The 17,500-nt window shown below is 46.1% G+C and overlaps 1 protein-coding gene across 19 annotated transcripts in view; it reads left to right on the forward strand.

Annotated features, from left to right (window-relative positions):
- Positions 1-17,500, forward strand: part of foxp2 (forkhead box P2) — a 114,432-nt gene that overhangs the window by 81,361 nt on the left and 15,571 nt on the right. For 10 of the 19 annotated variants that reach the window (XM_036944507.1, XM_036944524.1, XM_036944505.1 and 7 more), the window contains 8 exons: positions 1,544-1,730; positions 2,662-2,926; positions 4,867-4,971; positions 11,748-11,835; positions 13,455-13,538; positions 16,382-16,592; positions 17,186-17,289; positions 17,431-17,500. The exon at positions 17,431-17,500 is cut by the window's right edge and continues 32 nt beyond it. In XM_036944507.1, coding sequence (XP_036800402.1) covers positions 1,544-1,730; positions 2,662-2,926; positions 4,867-4,971; positions 11,748-11,835; positions 13,455-13,538; positions 16,382-16,592; positions 17,186-17,289; positions 17,431-17,500 — 1,114 coding nt within the window. The remainder of the gene's footprint in view (positions 1-1,543; positions 1,731-2,661; positions 2,927-4,866; positions 4,972-11,747; positions 11,836-13,454; positions 13,539-16,381; positions 16,593-17,185; positions 17,290-17,430) is intronic. The other 9 variants (XM_036944523.1, XM_036944512.1, XM_036944513.1 and 6 more) reach the window with 4 other exon arrangements.

The following is a 17,500-nucleotide window of genomic DNA, read 5'->3' on the forward strand; positions in this document are numbered from 1 at the left end:
TCTACCTCTCTCCCTCTCTCCCTCTCTCACTCTCGCTCTCTCCCTCTCTCTCTACCTCTCTCCCTCTCTCTCTCTACCTCTCTCCCGCTCTCTGTCTTCCCTCGTACCTTCCTCCATCTCTCTCTCTCTACCTCCCTCCATCGCTCTCTCTCTTCCCTCCTACCTCCCTCCACCTCTCTCTCTCTCTGTCTGTTCAAGCAGCCCATTATGCAGACCCTACAGGAAGCTGCTGCTGACCTCCCGGAGGCTTTGTTTCTGTTTGGATTTGTGGATAGAATTTTCAGCCCTCCGTCGCCATCAAATATGGAATAGAAATTGCTCCCTTATTTCTCCAGAGACGGCGGGTCCAATCCACATGACTTGATCCATTATGCAGTCTGTTTTCCAGTGAGCGCATCACAAGTTTTGTCTGTCCCCCCCCCCCAGGCTAGAAAGGGAAGGGTCTTCCACTGCAGCTTGTCTCTCTGTGAAGTGTGACTTCCTCCACATATATCCTCAGGAGTGTCTCTCCACAACTCGATGGCCACCTTGGTCTTTTAATTCTTGGCAAGATTCTCCTACAACAACAAGCCTTTCCTTGAGTGTTACAATGGAATCTGATAGTAGAAAAATAGTGGAGGAAAAAGAGAGGCAGACAGAGAGAGATGTAGAGCTAACAGAGCCAGTTGTATGATAGCTCCATGTTTCCTAATAGACCACCAGAGATCTCATCCAAAGCCCACTGAGGACTAAACTGGTAATGAAATGAGGCTCAGTTCTTGGCATGTTTACCCTTATAGAAACGTATTATACCATGGTAATACACAGTTAGCTGTCTGATCGACACCTGCAATAACGCCAGCTTATAGTTCAGAATTGTAGTTGTATTTTCGTCTGTGGAATAGTACGGTTTTGATTAAGCCACAAAAGTCGGGGCTTTTTCCCTTCCTCTCCTGCTTGTTTTTCTGTGGTTGCTTTGGCAGTTTTTGTTGTTGTTGTTGTTGTTGATGTCGTTTTGCTCGGGCTTACGCAATCGTCTGTCTGTCTGGTCCCGTGGTAAACAAGGTTGCGAGGGTGGGGGGAGAGGGGGAGGGAGGGGGATAACGCTGGTGTGCTCAGTAGCTGTAAATCTCCTAGTGAGTTCCCCTCGGCCCCCTAAGCTGTAATAGACCATCAGCAAATGGAAGACAATTAACTATCAGCTGTGGGGGGGGAGGGATTACCCAGGGCTTAATATCATACAGAAGACTCGTCTCATAGCAGTCTGGAGTGGCGAGTGCAGTCCGCCAGTCTATTAGCCCAGTGTGCCTAGCTTTGCCTCGTTCAGCAAGAGGAGGAGACAGAATAGAACAGGAACTAGGCAAAAAGCAAGGCGAGGAAAGAGAGAGAAAGGGAAGAGGAAGAGAGACAGGCAGTAGTTAAGATCATGGATGCAGCAGCAGCAGCATCGGCAATGGAAGCATCCTCGTCGTCAGTGTGGGTGCCCACTTTCTTGCTAATTTGTGTAATTTGTGCTCCTCTCCTCCTCCACTCCTCCTCCTCCTCCTGCTCATCTTCACTATAGCAACAGCAGCAGCAGCAGCAGCATCAGCAGCAGCTCGCCACCCAGCAGCTCGTCTTCCGGCAGCAACTCCTCCAGATGCAACAGCTCCAGCAGCAGCAGCACCTGCTCAACATGCAGCGCCAGGGCCTGCTCTCCCTGCCCCCAGCCCCAGGACAGGCAGCCCTCCCCGGGCAGACCATGCCACCAGGTAAGGGGGTGGCTGGAGGAAGTGAAGGGGGAGAGGGGGTGGAAGGCGAGAGAGCCTGGGGCTTCAGGGGTTCTGGGGCTGGGGGGGGGGGCTATATTGCATGTGACTGCTGGTGCCCACACCGCTCACTCTCTCTAGCTCTCTTTCTATTTCCCTCTTTGTTTCTATCTTACTTTCTCTTGGTTTGTCTTCCTTTTTGTTACTACCTCTTTCTCTCTCTCTCGCTCAGCTCAGCCTGTCTCTCTGTCTCTTCCTGTGTCTGTGAGCGTTTTTCGCTCTCCCTCTATTCCCTCGCTCCCTGCTCACCCCTCCCTCTCTGCATTGTTGTTGTTGTTGTTTACTGCCTGCCTCACAGTAAGCAGTGAAGAAAAGAGACAAGAGGAGCCGCTTCCATTTTCTCTCGCCTTTGCCAAGAAGTAAACACGTGTTTACCAAAATGGCGGGGGGGGGGGGGGGGGGGGGGGGGTGTGAAAACAACAACAACAACAACTAGGAAGAAACAAAACGAAGGGGGGTCAATTACCGGTGTGAGGCTGAAACAAAAGGACAAAAGGCCTGTTTATCTAGCTAGATAATATCATTTGTGCTAACTGAATTCTGCTTTCTCTGTGACTGTAATCCAGTGGCAGCCATTGTGGATCAATGCCCGTGGTTCCCTGTAGATTTCATTGGAACACTGCATTCTTATTAAGTAGAACCGCTGACAAGAGATCATCCCAGTTAATCTCTCAGTGTAGCCGTGTGTCTTTTGATAAAAAAAACGAATCCTGAGTTAGAGATGAAGGACGGCAGTAAACAGGAGGAAGCTATTTCCGTTGGTTTGTGATGACTCTGTGTTGATGTAGTCTACAAGACAATCAGCTCCAGGCATTGCAGTGTGTGCGTAACTGTATTGTAACTGTGTTAGTCCTCTGTTTCTCCCCTCTCCCAGCTGGACTGAGCCCAGCGGATCTCCAACAGTTGTGGAAGGACGTAACCGGCGGCCACAACATGGAGGACAACGACATCAAACACAGCGTCGGCGTCGGCGGCCTGGACCTGACCACTACCAACTCTTCCTCGACTACCTCCTCTACCCCTTCCAAAGCGTCACCTCCCATCTCCCACCACTCCATCGCCAACGGCCAGTCTCCCGCACTCAATTCCAGAAGGGAGAGGGAGCGAGAGAGGGAACGGGAACGGGAGAGGTACGGAAAGTGAGCTACTCGTCCGCCACCCACTACACAACACATTGTAGACACAAAAGTTAGGACGACACAAAAAGCTTGTTGTCGGCTGGTAGTTGTTTGTTGTTTTATGGCTGTCAATAATGTACAATTACATTCAATATCTATCTATAGAAACAACCGATCAGAGTATTTGTCCCCGTTTAGAAACGAAAATAAAAAAAACATTTGTTCCTGCCGGGTTGAACGAGATGTTTTGTTTGTTTGTTCAATAGTTTATTAGTGTCATGGTAATATTCAAAAAGCAGCCTCGGCCTCCCTAGGGACAGCGTAGGATGCTATTGAACACAGTTGCTTACCCTATATCAAAAGCAAGGAGAAGAAGACACCGGCAGCAATACACAGCTTTGCGAGCAGAAAGCGAAGGTAACCGCCTCGTACAGTATTTAGTGGGGCTTTTCTTTTGAAATCACCTTGCCTTACCTCTTGTCATGTAAACAGAATACGTGATGCCACGGTGGTAGTTTAGAAAGTTTACCCTTGCGATGCCGCCTTTGTTTGTGGTTCCGACTGTAAGAAAACACCGTTCGCATATCTGTCTATCTGGTTCTATGCATTATTCAAGGCTCTTTCCTGCGCCATACGAAGAATGTGGCGTGGTGTGGCGGTGTGGGGAGATTACAGTGGAGCTGGATGTGTTGTGTAATTGGTTTCAAGTCGATGCTATCTGCTGCCGCCACTAAACGGGGAATTGAAAAAGATGTCTTTTGAAGGCAGACGTCCCCCTAGAGGAGAAACAAAAACAGGAGGAGGAGGAGGGAGGGAAAATAAGAGAAGCGTCTCATAATGATTGAACGCGGAGTATTGTCAAGGAGAGATGCTTACTAACACACAGTGGATTGATGGAGGGAAAGCCTGTCTGTAGAAACCATTGTGAGCGCTCACACACACACCGACACACAAACACACACACACACCCTCCAACCCCCAAAATACAGAAACAAGTGGAGCCGAAAGGTTAAACCGTCACTTTTAATAGGATGTGCTGTCTACTCGGGGTCGTAACTTATTCGGGTGCCATTTTCCAAGCAGGACCCCCTCTTGTCCTCAAAATAACATGAATTACATTCATCTCATGATGAAAATTATATGGCTGTCGGGATTTTTCATGTTTACTTAAAAGCCCTCCGCTGATCGCTTTACAAGATGAAGAAATTGGGGTTGGGAAAATAAGAAAAGAAAATTGGTCCCTCTGTAAATGGGTTGGCTGGATGGTTTTTCACACATTGTTTGGGGGTTTGCAATAACATTGGGGATAGCTAAACCTCTAGATCAATAATCAGATGTTAATCATATTGCCAGGCCTCATCTTTTCTCCCTTCTGTTATTAGGAAAACCCTATTCCATTTATAGTGCACTACCTTTAGCCAGGGCATCAAGAGCCTCATGGGCTCTGGTCAAAAGTAGTGCCCTTTATAGGGAATAGGGTGCTATTTCAGATGCAGACAGTAACTTCCATCCTTGGATTAATTAGGCTCCTTCCCTCCACCTAGCAGCCTTGGCAGTTGAACTATTCAATAGAACAGGGCTGAATTGACCTGCTTTGACCTGCTTGTCGCTGATGGTAACCTGACAGCCACCAGCAGCCTCAAGCCATTATGGCTTTTTTGATGAATCTGACGACAGTCTACCCTTCTCTCTCTCCTTCTCTCTACCTCCGAATCATCTTTTTTTTTCTCCCTCTGTCTAACTCTACCTGCCTCTTTCTTTCTCCCTCTCTCCCTTTCACTCTCGCTCTCTCTCTATCCACCCCCCATCTCTTGCTCCCCCTTCTCTCTCTCTCCCTCCCCTTCCACCCTCTCTCTCTCTCTCTCTCCCCATCCCACTCTCTCCATCCATCGCGCCCTCCTTTTCGCTCCCTCTCATTTTATCCCCATGTCTCTCCCTCTCTCCCTTTCTTCTCTCCTCAGCTCATTACACGAGGAAAGCGGAGCCTCCCACTCCCTCTATGGTCACGGGGTGTGCAAGTGGCCCGGCTGCGAGAGCGTCTGTGAGGACTTCGGACAGTTTTTGAAGTAGGTCTTACTCTGAGAATGTACTCTCTATGCTGTGTCTTACTCACCCCACCCCCCTTTCCTGTACTGACCGACCGCATGTATCATCATGTCTTAGCTTACACTGTGAAATTACTTCATGACTTGTGCATTACATTACAGTCTCCTGTGTTAATACTTTTTTTTTTAAGTACAAGCTCCATGACAGTTGCGTTTAACAACCACGGGCCAAGACAACGGCCCCCGTGATATCCGATAAAGCTTCATGTCGCCCTGCCCAAGCGCCTCTCGTGCCTCTTTCCCACAGCAGAAACGACGTCTTATGTTCCATGGTATAAAAGTTGTCGTTCATCAACTAAGACGAGCTTAGCTGCTGTACATATTTTGTTTCTCAGTAATGAAGCCGCAGAGGCCTCCTCTGGGTTATTTCCCACAGTACCACAGCGGCTCTTTGCGAGCTTAATCTAGGGGGGCCCAACAAAGAGATAAACACGCTTGCATCTCAATTGGGACATTTTGACGCATAGTTTGTATAGACTGTCAGGCTTGCTGGCTACATTAACTCTCGATGTAAATGATCTCCGATCGACACCCAAATCTCCTCTTCGGCTCGCCGAGTTGCCGTGAAAGGGCCTGATAGGCTTGCGTGAAGAGCGTCAAAAAAACGAATGGCAACTTGTATTGACGCGCGGGGGCCCCCACAATGGTTGCATTCAGTGTTGTCATGGCGCCGACGACGGACTGAATGAACTCTTCATGCGCCATCAACAATTTAGTTCATTAGCTCATTTGTAATTGGTCTGCTTTGTTGCCTGGGATGTCCGTGGGAGACATCAAAAAGGGGAAGGTGTTCGCTCGTGCCGTAGATCACAAGTTATCACGTTGCCACTCGCTGGAGAAGCTTGGCTCGTTCTCTCTCTCCATTCGAAAAGAGAGCAGAAAAGGGCCAAAGCGCTCATTGGAATATTCTAATTAGATTTGTAATTAACTGAGAAATAATGATCTCGTCGAGCGTTTCCACTGGTGTAAATGTCCATGTAAATTCCACACAAAACTCTTTTGAAATTGGGATATTGTTCTATTTTGGGGAGGCGGATTCTTCCTTTACATCACAGTGCTGTGACTCCATCACCGTGGTTCTGGGATGATATGGAAACCCACCAGGGCCAAACCAGAGTTGTAGGATTTAGGTCAGGCAAAACCAACGGCGGTAGCTTGGTGAATTACACAGCCGTCTGTAGCACTAGCATGTACACTAGGGCTAATGTGTGTCTGTGTAAAGAGAAATGACTGAAAGCCAGACTGGCTTAATATACACACCTCTACAGACCCCACGAGTCAGACAGACAAGACATTTATTGTGCATTATATCAATGCCTCCATTCAATGGACACACCGACAATAGACGCTCCTTTGTATTGATTCTCTCTAGGTGTATTTCTATCACAATTTCTTTTCTATGGCTGTTATATGTGCTTATCCCCTGGGGAAGATGTACTGCATGGAGCGGCATGGTGGATGTCAATGGCAGAGGTTTGCTCGGGGGGGGGGGGGGGGGGCAGTATATAGGCAGTACTATGTACGGTTTTGACTTTGGCACCGAACATGTCACCCTCCCCAGGAAAGGGGGTGATCTTGATAGTTTATTGTTAAAATGAGAGGCTGCCTGGATCTTTAACTTAAAGACCCTTGCTCCCCTCGGTCTCAACGTAGACTTTGATCTGAAGCCATTCTTGCGGTTATTGTGACTTTGCCATTGTAATTGTTTGTAAGCTTGTGTCGTCTAAAATTGATCTATGATCGTATGCTATCTATTTTTTTTTTGTATGCTGTTCTTTGCATGCCATTTTAATATTTGAGAATTAACCAATGATAGGCCACTCTTGGCCATAATTACAGACACCTGTGTGTCTTTTGACACAATACAAACGAGTCATCCCGCAGTGTTTGTGATTATACCCCGATGAAGACCGCTTGGCTGTCGAAACGTTGGATATTTCATTTTTTTTGCATCTGAGCTCCTAGAGTGTGCGGCTCTCCTTTATTTTCAAGTACTATAAGGTTACAGTATCTATTCTGCTGGAGGCCCTGGTGCAGAGGAGAAGTTTGCCCTTGCGGCTTGAGAAAGATTTTGGCTGTGTGGGAGACTGCGTGGCTATAGCGGATTAGTGGCCCATCGCCGTACACTCAGTTCACTTTGCCTTACTGAATCCACCCGCGACTGTACCACGGGCTCCCATGTAAACACGGCTAAGTATGTTTACTGTTTGGGCGTCTTTATAGCTTAGTTTCTCATTTAGGCTAGGGCATAGGTACACAGTAGGTTACGAAACATGTGACTGTGTATGTTCTTTAAGAGCAGTGTAGAAGAAAGGATTGCACAGATAGGCATGTACTTTACACTAGTAGACTGGGAAGAGGCGCTGCAGGTAATTCTCTGACAGCTGGTGTAGTGTGGAAAGGGACCCTGCTTCAAACGAATGTCTTTACAAAACAACCTTAAAGATTCTGGGTGAGACTCTGCGTCGTTGCATCCAGCCTGCGAGGAGTCAAGAGGTTCATGTACTGGAACCGGCACATGAAAACAGACAGCAACAAAAGACAACGTGTTCCTGGCAGAACAAAGATGGCTGCTCGTCTGCCTTGCCTTGGAGGAGGTGTCGTCGGTGTCAGGGAGAGCCTTTTGAATGTTTTCGGAGATGCCACTCATCTCCTCGGCAACAGCCAGGTACAAACACACTTTAAAATGGTTGACATAAAATAGGTGTCAGAATCAAATGGCTCTTTAAGACGAGAACGCGAGGAAGGGGGGAAACCTAGGTAACCTGATGGTTGGTTGCTGGAGGTAGGAAACAAAGGCTAATGTGGCGGGCGGGTTTAGTCATCTTTTGTTGTGTTGCGGGTAGGAAACTTGTCAAGATCAGCATTTAATAGCTCTTCAGTGTCTCTTTTATGTGTGTTCACCTGGAGAGCTAGCCTAGAGGTTGACTGGCACGTTGTGTTAGCTCTGTAGTTCAAATGTAATATTAGCGTGGGAGTGTTCGAGGGGGTGTCGGGTGGGGGGGGGGGGGGGGGTGTGTGTGGGCCTGTGCGTGCATGTCGGTGCATGTAAGTGTATGTGCTTCCAAATAGTTTTGTGGCGTATATATTTTCACAGAAGGTTTGACAGGAATGAGAATAACTCATTACACACCCAGGTTTGTTCTTTTAGATTAGTGTTATGTGACATTTTGTGGGCATAGTACGGTACTGTACATTGCAATCAATGCAGAAATATTTTATTCATTCACATCGCGTACATTTTACTCACCCATTCTGTTTAGTATTATTATATAATGCTTCCTGCTCTGTTCCCTTGTTCTGTATTGATTTACTCTCCCATCTGATCTCACACACACACACACACACACACACACACACACACACACACACACTCTCTCATCCATCTGAGAGGAGTTAGTTACCGTTTGATTATCGTCTCCAATTAAACATCCTTCAGCCCGTCAGCCCATAGATATTCATACCCACCCTCCAAACCTCCAGCATGCCCCGACCGCCAAACCCTCAGACCAGGGTCTCCCTAAATCGATGCACCTCACCGTCTACACAGACAATTTATCTGCCTCCTCACTTAACTCTTCCCCTCTCTACACTCCGACACCATGTCCCCCTCTTCCCCCTTACCCAGCAGGCAATAGCATCAGAGAGAGAAATGGCAAGTGGAGAGAGAGAGAGAGAGAGAGAGAGAGAGAGAGAGAGAGAGAGAAAAAAACGTTAACCTGACTGCGAGTGTCTCTAACCGTTGCTTAATTAAACCCACAAGGCAGTAAGAAGCCCCCGAATAGGCCCCCTTAGCGCTACTCTGCCAGACGTCTGGCTGGGTGTGACAAGACCTTTAAAACTGAGGGCATTACATTAGTTATGCATATGCTGCTGTCTGGTCTGGTGTGGGTCTGCAATGTGTGTTTGTGTTACTCTGCGCCATGCTAGACAGTCAGGGTGGAGAGAGGCCCCAGCCTAGCTAGCATGAAGGGTCTGGGTCGACGAAGCTGGGATAGGACACATGGACAATTAGGCACACCATACTGTATATGTGCTTGAAGGTATATTAGCAGACTCTTAGAACTCTCAGTGTATAACTTCAGTATCTAGTGTATATATTTGTCATAATGGGCGGTGAGGCTTTGTTTTTGTCTAGAAAATCCTGCTATACACAACACACCACTGTGTTAGTGTGGCCTCTCTGTCCCTGAATCCCTACATCTGTCAATCTCCCCAGCTCTCTCTCTGTTTCTCTGCCTTCCTGTGCTATTGGACCCATCACATTGGTTATTCCCCTCTCAAAACAAAAATCAATATGCCTGTAAAGTGACCCATAAATTACGGGGTGGCCCCAGAAATGTTTGTTCAGAGCTGTCTTTGTGAAGGCGTCCGGCCTCTCTTCCCTCCCACTCACCTCTCTGTTTGTACTGCTCTGAGTCTGACTGGGCCCGGCTCATTAGGGGATATTCTGGTGACTATGACGGATAACCTGTCTCTCTCTCGCTTTCTCTCTCTCTCTCTCTCTCACTCACTCTTTCTGCATCTCTCTCGCTGTCAATCTCTCTCCCTCTCACACCACCTCTCTTTCTATGTCTCTCTATGTCACTCTCACTCTCTTACACCCTCTCTCTCTCTATTTCTATCTGTTTGTAATCGCCTTGCCAACTGGCCAGCAGAAGAAGAAGAGGAAGACAAAAAAGGGATCATTTGAAAAAATGGTCGGAGGAACATCAAGAGGCCTTCTGCAGCCCCCCCCCCCTCCAACAGGAGAGAAAAAAACACAGGCTGCTTGTCTGTCGATGACAGGGAAACTTAATAAAGATGTTTTTTGTGGGGGGGGATTAAGAATCTTCAGGGATAGCGGGCCAGCCCGCTAGGTGCTTTTGAATTAGCTGTAATTCATAACACACGCCATACATCAAGTGCATAAGATAGCATTATGAGCATTGAAATGACAAGGGTATTTGCAGCATTAGTTCCCTCTTCCTGCGAGGGACGTGATTAAATGATTAATGAAATGCCCCTTTGCAAAGCGCATTCTGAAACAGCAATTAGGTAAGGGCTGGAGAAACCCACCAGTCCATCCTCTCCCCCTCTTTTTAATGCTATCTCATTTAGACCTGAAATGGTTACAAAAGCATTAAACAGGAATGAAATTGGAATGGTTTTAAATGTGCCCGGCCGTAATTGAAAGGTACTGGGCTATTGTGATTACAAATGTCCCGTTCCGTGCTTTGATTGGCATACTAAGGGAGGCTGGTGACTACGTTTGTATTGTTTAGCATTTTGCTGATAAACAATAAATAGGAAAAGACTAGATGAAAGTATATATTGCCGTACCTGGTGGGGGGAGAGGAGAGGATAAAAAAGGAGATGACGGAATCTTAACACTATAAATATACATCCTATTACATATGGTGTGTGTGTGTGTGTGTGTGTGTGTGTGTGTGTGTGTGTGTGTGTGTGTGTGTGTGTGTGTGTGTGTGTGTGTGTGTGTCAGAGAAAGAGATTTAAGCTGCCACTAATGCACTGGAGGCAGTGCTGTAAATGCTCATTGAAGGGTCTGCAAGCTAACCTATAATTACAGGAAAGAATGTGGCAGCTCAGGCATTTCATAACCATGTCTTCTCACCAATGATAATTCAGATAGAGGCTCATTACCCAACATCACAACACTTTAAAAAAAACATTTTTCGCCTTTGTGGCGTGGTGCAGGGAATAAAGGTCTATTTTAATGGCGAGGTTCTTTTGTGACCTGCGGGCTAAGTCCAATCAGGACAAACCGTCATCAACTGTTATGGCTGTTTGCGTTTTTTTTTTTATTCTAATGAAGGAGATACATTTAATACGTCTGCCACTGAGTAAATGTACACTTTGGGAGACAAACCCATTGTACCAGAGCAGCATCTGATATCCTCTATGACTAGTGTTCTGGGTAGTCACTGACTCTTATCCTCACACCACAGAGGGGGTATTGTCATGGAAGATATGCTACTGGAGTCATATTGGAGATGTTTTCATTGTTTTATATCAGAACAACATGCACCAGTATTATATATCATTTCAGAATGATGACGATGATGATGATAACAACAACAACGTGATGATAATCATTTATGATAATACGTTATTTAATTAATGATCACATTTTTGCATTTGAATCCATTTATATTACAATGCCTGATTTTGTGAATTTGTATGCATATAGCATCATTAACGATTTCTCTCCCTCCCTCCCACTCTCTCTCTCGCTCTCTCGCTCTCTCTCCCCCTCTCTCTCACTCACTCTCTATCACTCTCTCTCTCTCTCTCTCTCTCTCCCAATCTCTCTTTCTCTCTCTCTTTCGCTCTCTCTCCCACTCTCGCTCTCTCCCTCTCTCTCCCACCCTCTCTTTCTCTTTCTCCCCCCCTCTCTCTCTCACCCACTCTCTCTCTCTCACCCACTCTCGCTCTCTCCCACGCTCGCTCTCTCTCTCTCTCCCACTCTCGCTCTCTCTCTCCCAATCTCGCTCTCTCTCTCTCTCTCTCTCTCTCCCACTCTCGCTCTCTCTCTCCCTCCCCCTCTAACTCCCTCTCCCTCTCCCTCTCTCTCTCTCTCTCTCTCTCTCTCTCTCTCTCTCTCTCTCTCTCTCTCTCTCTCTCTCCCTGCCTCTCCCTCTCTCTCTCCCTGCCTCTCCCCCTCTCTGTCTCTCTCTCTCCCTGCCTCTCCCTCTCTCTCTCCCTGCCTCTCTCCCTGTCTCTCTCTCTGTCTCCAGGCACCTTAACACTGAGCACGCTCTAGACGACAGGAGCACGGCCCAGTGTCGAGTCCAGATGCAGGTGGTACAGCAGCTAGAGATACAGGCACGGCTCCTTTAGCATTATTACATTGTTGTCGATTTCTAATTATTTTCTACATGCCTGTTTGTGTGGCCGACTAGGCCAATGTGCAGCAGAAGCTTGTATACCGAGACCACCTAAACAAAGGAATCCTTGGGCCCGCACCAAACCCATTATGACTGTTTTAATTGAATTAACGATGTGCTTATTTTCTCTCCTTTCCAATTAATAACGGAGTGCATCTGTCCCCTGTCCCTGCATGTTAATTAAATGCACTTTGCACCTGAAGAAATATTCTGAAGACAGGAACTATTTTTAGTAGGTGGAGCGTGACCTTATTAGCGTGTCACGCTGCCGAGATAATGAGTCTGGTGATTGAATGACGTTATTACTCAGCATCCACGGCATTCCCACGATACACTGGATTTACACCACGGCTGTCTATTTTCTGTACTGGATTTACACTGTGGTACTGACAGTCGGGCCTGCTTTAGGCCGGGGTAGCATGGACAGACAGACATGCTCTTAGAGTTACAAGTCCTCTCTCTCTCTCTCTCTCACTCTGTCTCTCTCTCTCTCTCTCTCTCCCCCTCTCCTTCTCTCTCTCTCACTCTCTCTCTCTCTCTCTCTCTCTCTCTCTCTGTCTCTCCCACTCTCCTTCTCTCTCTCTCACTCTGTCTCTCTCTCTCTCTCTCTCTCTCTCTCTCTCTCTCTCTCTCTCTCTCTCTCTCTCTCTCTCTCTCTCTCTCTCTCTCTCTCTGATCTGAATACAACCCAAGCGTTCCACTATAAAGTGTTTTTTTCCGCTCCAACAAAACATTTAGTATTTATGTTGTTGGGGTTTTGGAGTGTCTTAGAAGACAAAATGAATAGTTATTGTTTATTTGTAAAAGAAAAGTTTAAACTATCGTGTTTTTCTTTCTGGTGTTTTCCTCCTTCTTTCCTTCACTCCGGCCCTGAGAGCCTTCACTGGTAATGAGGCCCAGTTCAGTCTAGTCCAGTGTTGCTGGATGCTGCTGCTGCTGGGGTGGTGTTGTATCTAGCGCAGGAGGAGTGGAGTTCAGTCTGTTCACACTGCCTGGTCCCTGTCACTCCCAGTGAGTTGATTGATGATAGCAGATCGCAGGGCCACTAACTGGACCTCCAAGGGAACAGGGGGGAGCGTGGAGGCAGGTCTGGCTGGCACTCTGTTTGGAGGACCCCTTCACCTCTCGGCAGCTGTTGGCTGGGGTTCATCTCTCTAACAGTGTCCACAGGACTTTGAGGAGGCACTCAGGACCTTTTCATGTATAGCCTGAGTAGCTTGTTGCTGTCAAAGCACCCGTGACCTAAATTCTGCTATTGACAAAAAGATGAAGTGCTATTTGTTTTCCCTGACCTCTTCGCACTAACTCTCCCTCTTGCCCGACACCACTAGCAGCAGAAATGTTTTGTCTCTCTCTTCTCCTCTTCCTCTCCTCCACTGCTTTGGTTTAAGTCTGTGTCTTCAAGGCAGACTTAGCTAGGAGCCCCAGCCTGGGCATATGCAGGATTCATTACAAGAGAGACAAGCTCGATAACAAGATGTATTACTGTTGCAGTCTGGGGAAAATCGCTCATTTCTAAACCAGTTTTATTTTCCCTCTCCCTCTCTCCGCTGACAGCTTTCTAAAGAACGTGAACATCTTCAGGCGATGATGGCCCACTTGCACATGCGGCCCTCGGAGCCCAAGCCATCTCCAAAACCTGTGAGTGCATATTGCTCTATATACAGTAAACAGGGTATGGCTGAATGAGCCCCGGCAGATGAAATGAAACAGTTTAACCAGTCAGCAGTTAAAATGGATGGAGGGATAGAGGGATGATAGTGGGATGGAAAGGCAATACCAGGTTACACCTCTCCCCCATCAGATACATCTCAGTCTATGACAGAGAGGACAATAGAGCCAGGAGTGTATTAAATCACAGGCTTGAGTCCTTTGCCAAAACGCTGGGCCATTTCATTGTGATAGATATAATGGTTAAAACAACCTGTTTGCAGCGCAATAGCTGCTTAGCGCCACAGTCCAAAGCAGCACTTAGAGTAGAGTGAGAGAAATGAAAATACGTTTCATTTGGACAACAAACACCTCAAATGATAGCTGTACTGGTAAAGATGATGAGCAATGAAATAGCCCAGTAATAAGTATGCAATAAGATAGGCCTAAAATGGATACAGAATCCTACAAATATGGGCTAAAATTGGCAAAAATCTATTTGACACTATTTCACTTTAGTATACATTTGCATTGAATGTGGATACACTCACGGTACAAATGTATTTCAATGATACACAAAGAAATGTATATTACATGTGCAAAAACAAGGCATCATTTTTGTTAGTATTATTTGCCTCAATTTTAAAGCCGTTTAAAAAAATATGAGAAAGCAGAAACATTGTCAGTATGTTGCTGCTGCTTAGTAAAGTGCCTCATTTCAATGGGATAATGCTCCATTGAATACAGTAGAATCACAAGATAGAATAATTATCCTGCAAACCCGTCAGGAATCGTCTGCTTTCCTCCAATTTATTATTCAATCACTTTTTTTATTTTTTATTTTATCTTCAAAACCCCAGCAGCCTGGTTACATCTAGTCTAATAAAGAATGTTCAGGACTGTAATCCAAGACTGCATATGAATGAATAATGTTAATGAAGTACTGCATTACATAAACCGCACATGGAATAACTGCTAATTGCATTTGATGATGCGTAATTCGTACAGAGATCCTTAAATGAGCAAACTCTCTCCAGCTCCAGTTTTAAGGCTCCCCCTTTTTGTAGAACTCGAGCGGAGCGTAGTTATACTGTAGATTTTGGCATATGAAAATGAGTACATGTGGATAACACGTGTTATATGCGGGGGGGATGCATCCACCGCAATAGGAGATGGGTAATAGATATCATAGCATGGGTTTACACCCCGAACATGGCTGGGGTTGAAACAGCCCACATATTTGATAAATATTAATAGTGTGAATTTATTGCCGGCTGCTGAAATGAGTCCTGTTGGTTCATCACTGCAACCCTTAACAGCTATCAGTAGCCCAACACAAGGTGTTCCTCGCGCTGTGCACACTGTCTATTATATGACCCCATTTACTCTCTGAATGGCACTTCATTAAATGTTACCTTTTGGCCATGCCATGGATGGATGAAAAGTTACCAAGGCTGCAAGGCCCAGAATAATGAGGTTTTTTTCTCTCTCTCTCTCTCTCTCCCAGACCCAACCTTGAATATATATATTCAGATGAGCAGAGAGGTAGCAAAGTGCTCATCCCTGCCTCTCATTCGCTCTCCCACTCAGTTAGGGCTTTAATAAATTCCATTTTGCAAATACTAGGATTGTATGCCTGCAAACATGTTACGCTTGTTGCCGTACCTGGTGGGGGGGGAGAGGAGGGGGAAAAAAGAAGACGGAATCTTAACACTATAATATACATGCTATTACACACACACGCGCGCACTGATAGGATTTATTATGGAGTGCATTTTTGCTGTGTTTGACAGCGTGTCCAAACCCTTTGTGGGTCTCTGTGTTGAACATGTAACACGTAATGACTGTTCACAGTGTATCTGTGTGTGTGTGTGTGTGTGTGTGTGTGTGTGTGTGTGTGTGTGTGTGTGTGTGTGTGTGTGTGTGTGTGTGTGTGTGTGTGTGTGTGTGTGTGTGTGTGTGTGTGTGTGTTTCTGATGCTTTGAATGAATTGGGGATTAAGGAGGATCAGACTTCAAAGACCTGGTTGGTTTGGTGCCTTGACCTGACCTGAGCTGTTGTGAATTATATGGAGATTCCTGTATTATACACATCAAATACACTGTTTTGGAAGCTGTCGTTGGGGAAAAAATGACAATATACATTTTCCTTTTCAATTATCATGCTAGTTTACTGTCTGTGCTGTGTTCTACAGTGACAGTTGCTGTGGTCCAGTCTACTTTCAAAGAGTTTCAAAGAGGAAAGTAGCCGTATCGCTTTTGTTTTGTATCCAGGAATGGTCAGGGTTGCCTGTGCTGTGGCCTGGCCATCTGTAGCCAGCTGTAGCCATCTGTAGCCAGGTGGTGGTGGTGGCTGTCTCTGGCTCTCTCCCTACCACAGTTTAGTACACACGACACGGAGAGTTGTCTCTATGTGGGCTAGAGATGGTGGTTGGGATAACACGGATGGCTGATCATTAGATCATCTTTAACAGCGTGCTCTAATTAGAATTCTTATGATACAATTTTATCCTTTAATTAGTGGAGATTGGTTGCTTCCCCTAACACAGCTTATTAGTGGAACCACAGCTGTAGAGAGAATCCACTCTCATTTGTCAGAGAGCCCCTTCTAATGTAAAACCGTCTTTCTTTCTCCCTCCCGCTCTCCTGCCTCTACTTCCTTATTCTCGCCCTCAATCCTAATTCTCTCTGTCTTTCTCTCCCCCGCTCTCTTTCCCATGTTCTCTCTTCCTCTCCCTTTTTCACTCTACCCTGTGTCACCCTCCTTCCCCCCCCCCCCCCTCTCCTTCCTTTCCTCACTCCCTCGGTCACCTCACTCCTGTCCTCCTTAATCAGCTGAACTTGGTATCGAGCGTCACCATGTCGAAGAACCTGCCGTCGGTTTCCCCTCCGAACGTACCTCAGACCCCCACCACGCCCAGCGCCCCCGTGACGCCCATGTCCCAGGTGCCCCAGGTGCCCTCCCTGCTCAGCGCCGCCAACGTCCCCAGCATGGGCGCCATGCGCAGACGTCACTCCGACAAGTACTCCATGCAACTGTCTTCAGGTAAGACCCTCTACACTACGCCCAGTCACCTACTGTTATGATCATTAATGAAGTTGGGTTCTTTGAATTGAGTTGAAAACTTGTGTTGGACTCCTGTCAACGCATTGTCACTAATAGTTGTTGTTTTACAGCCACACAGTGTTTATTCCAATATGGAATGTTAGATTTACATAGGGAAGGCCTCTGTATAATCAATCTATATGTCAATAGACCATAACGTCTTCTGAGCGTAAAAACGACGTGAATGTCAATTCAGTTTGAACGTTAAGATGTTCTATGTATTAAAGCTCTTTGCATTTTAAAAGTCCCGTCTTGGATGTTTATATTTACTCTGTGGTATTTAGCATAAAATCTGCATAATTATTCAAGTTCATACAAAATATCTACATTGATCTAATTTGATGTGGATGTATTAGTGTTTAAGATTTCTCATGAGAGAGATTAATGGAAAATCTATTTTGGAACATGGAAAATGCTGATTTGATGTGTGCTGCCCTCTCCTCCCTCTTCTCTTTCTCTCTCCCTCTTTTAATTTGATGAAACCCTAAACCAATTCCAATACCATGAGGAATAAAATTTACCAATTATTTCAGGTGGTGACACAGTATTTATTTTTCCAGAGATCGCCCCAAACTATGAGTTTTATAAGAATGCCGATGTCAGACCGCCATTTACTTATGCAACCCTCATAAGGCAGGTGAGTGGGAGAATTTATTTTTATTTTTAAACTTTGCCTGATTAGATGTAAATTAATTGCTGCTTGAATCGCAGGCAGCTCTGAGAGTGTGTGTCATGCCGCCTAGTTAGTAAACCATTATTTGATGTCGTCTCATTTCAGGGTATCATGGAGTCGGGCGACATGCAGTTAACTCTTAATGAAATCTACAGCTGGTTCACGCGCACGTTCG

Source organism: Oncorhynchus mykiss, chromosome 15 (genome assembly GCF_013265735.2).
Source record: "Oncorhynchus mykiss isolate Arlee chromosome 15, USDA_OmykA_1.1, whole genome shotgun sequence".
NCBI classification, from domain to species: Eukaryota; Metazoa; Chordata; class Actinopteri; order Salmoniformes; family Salmonidae; genus Oncorhynchus; species Oncorhynchus mykiss.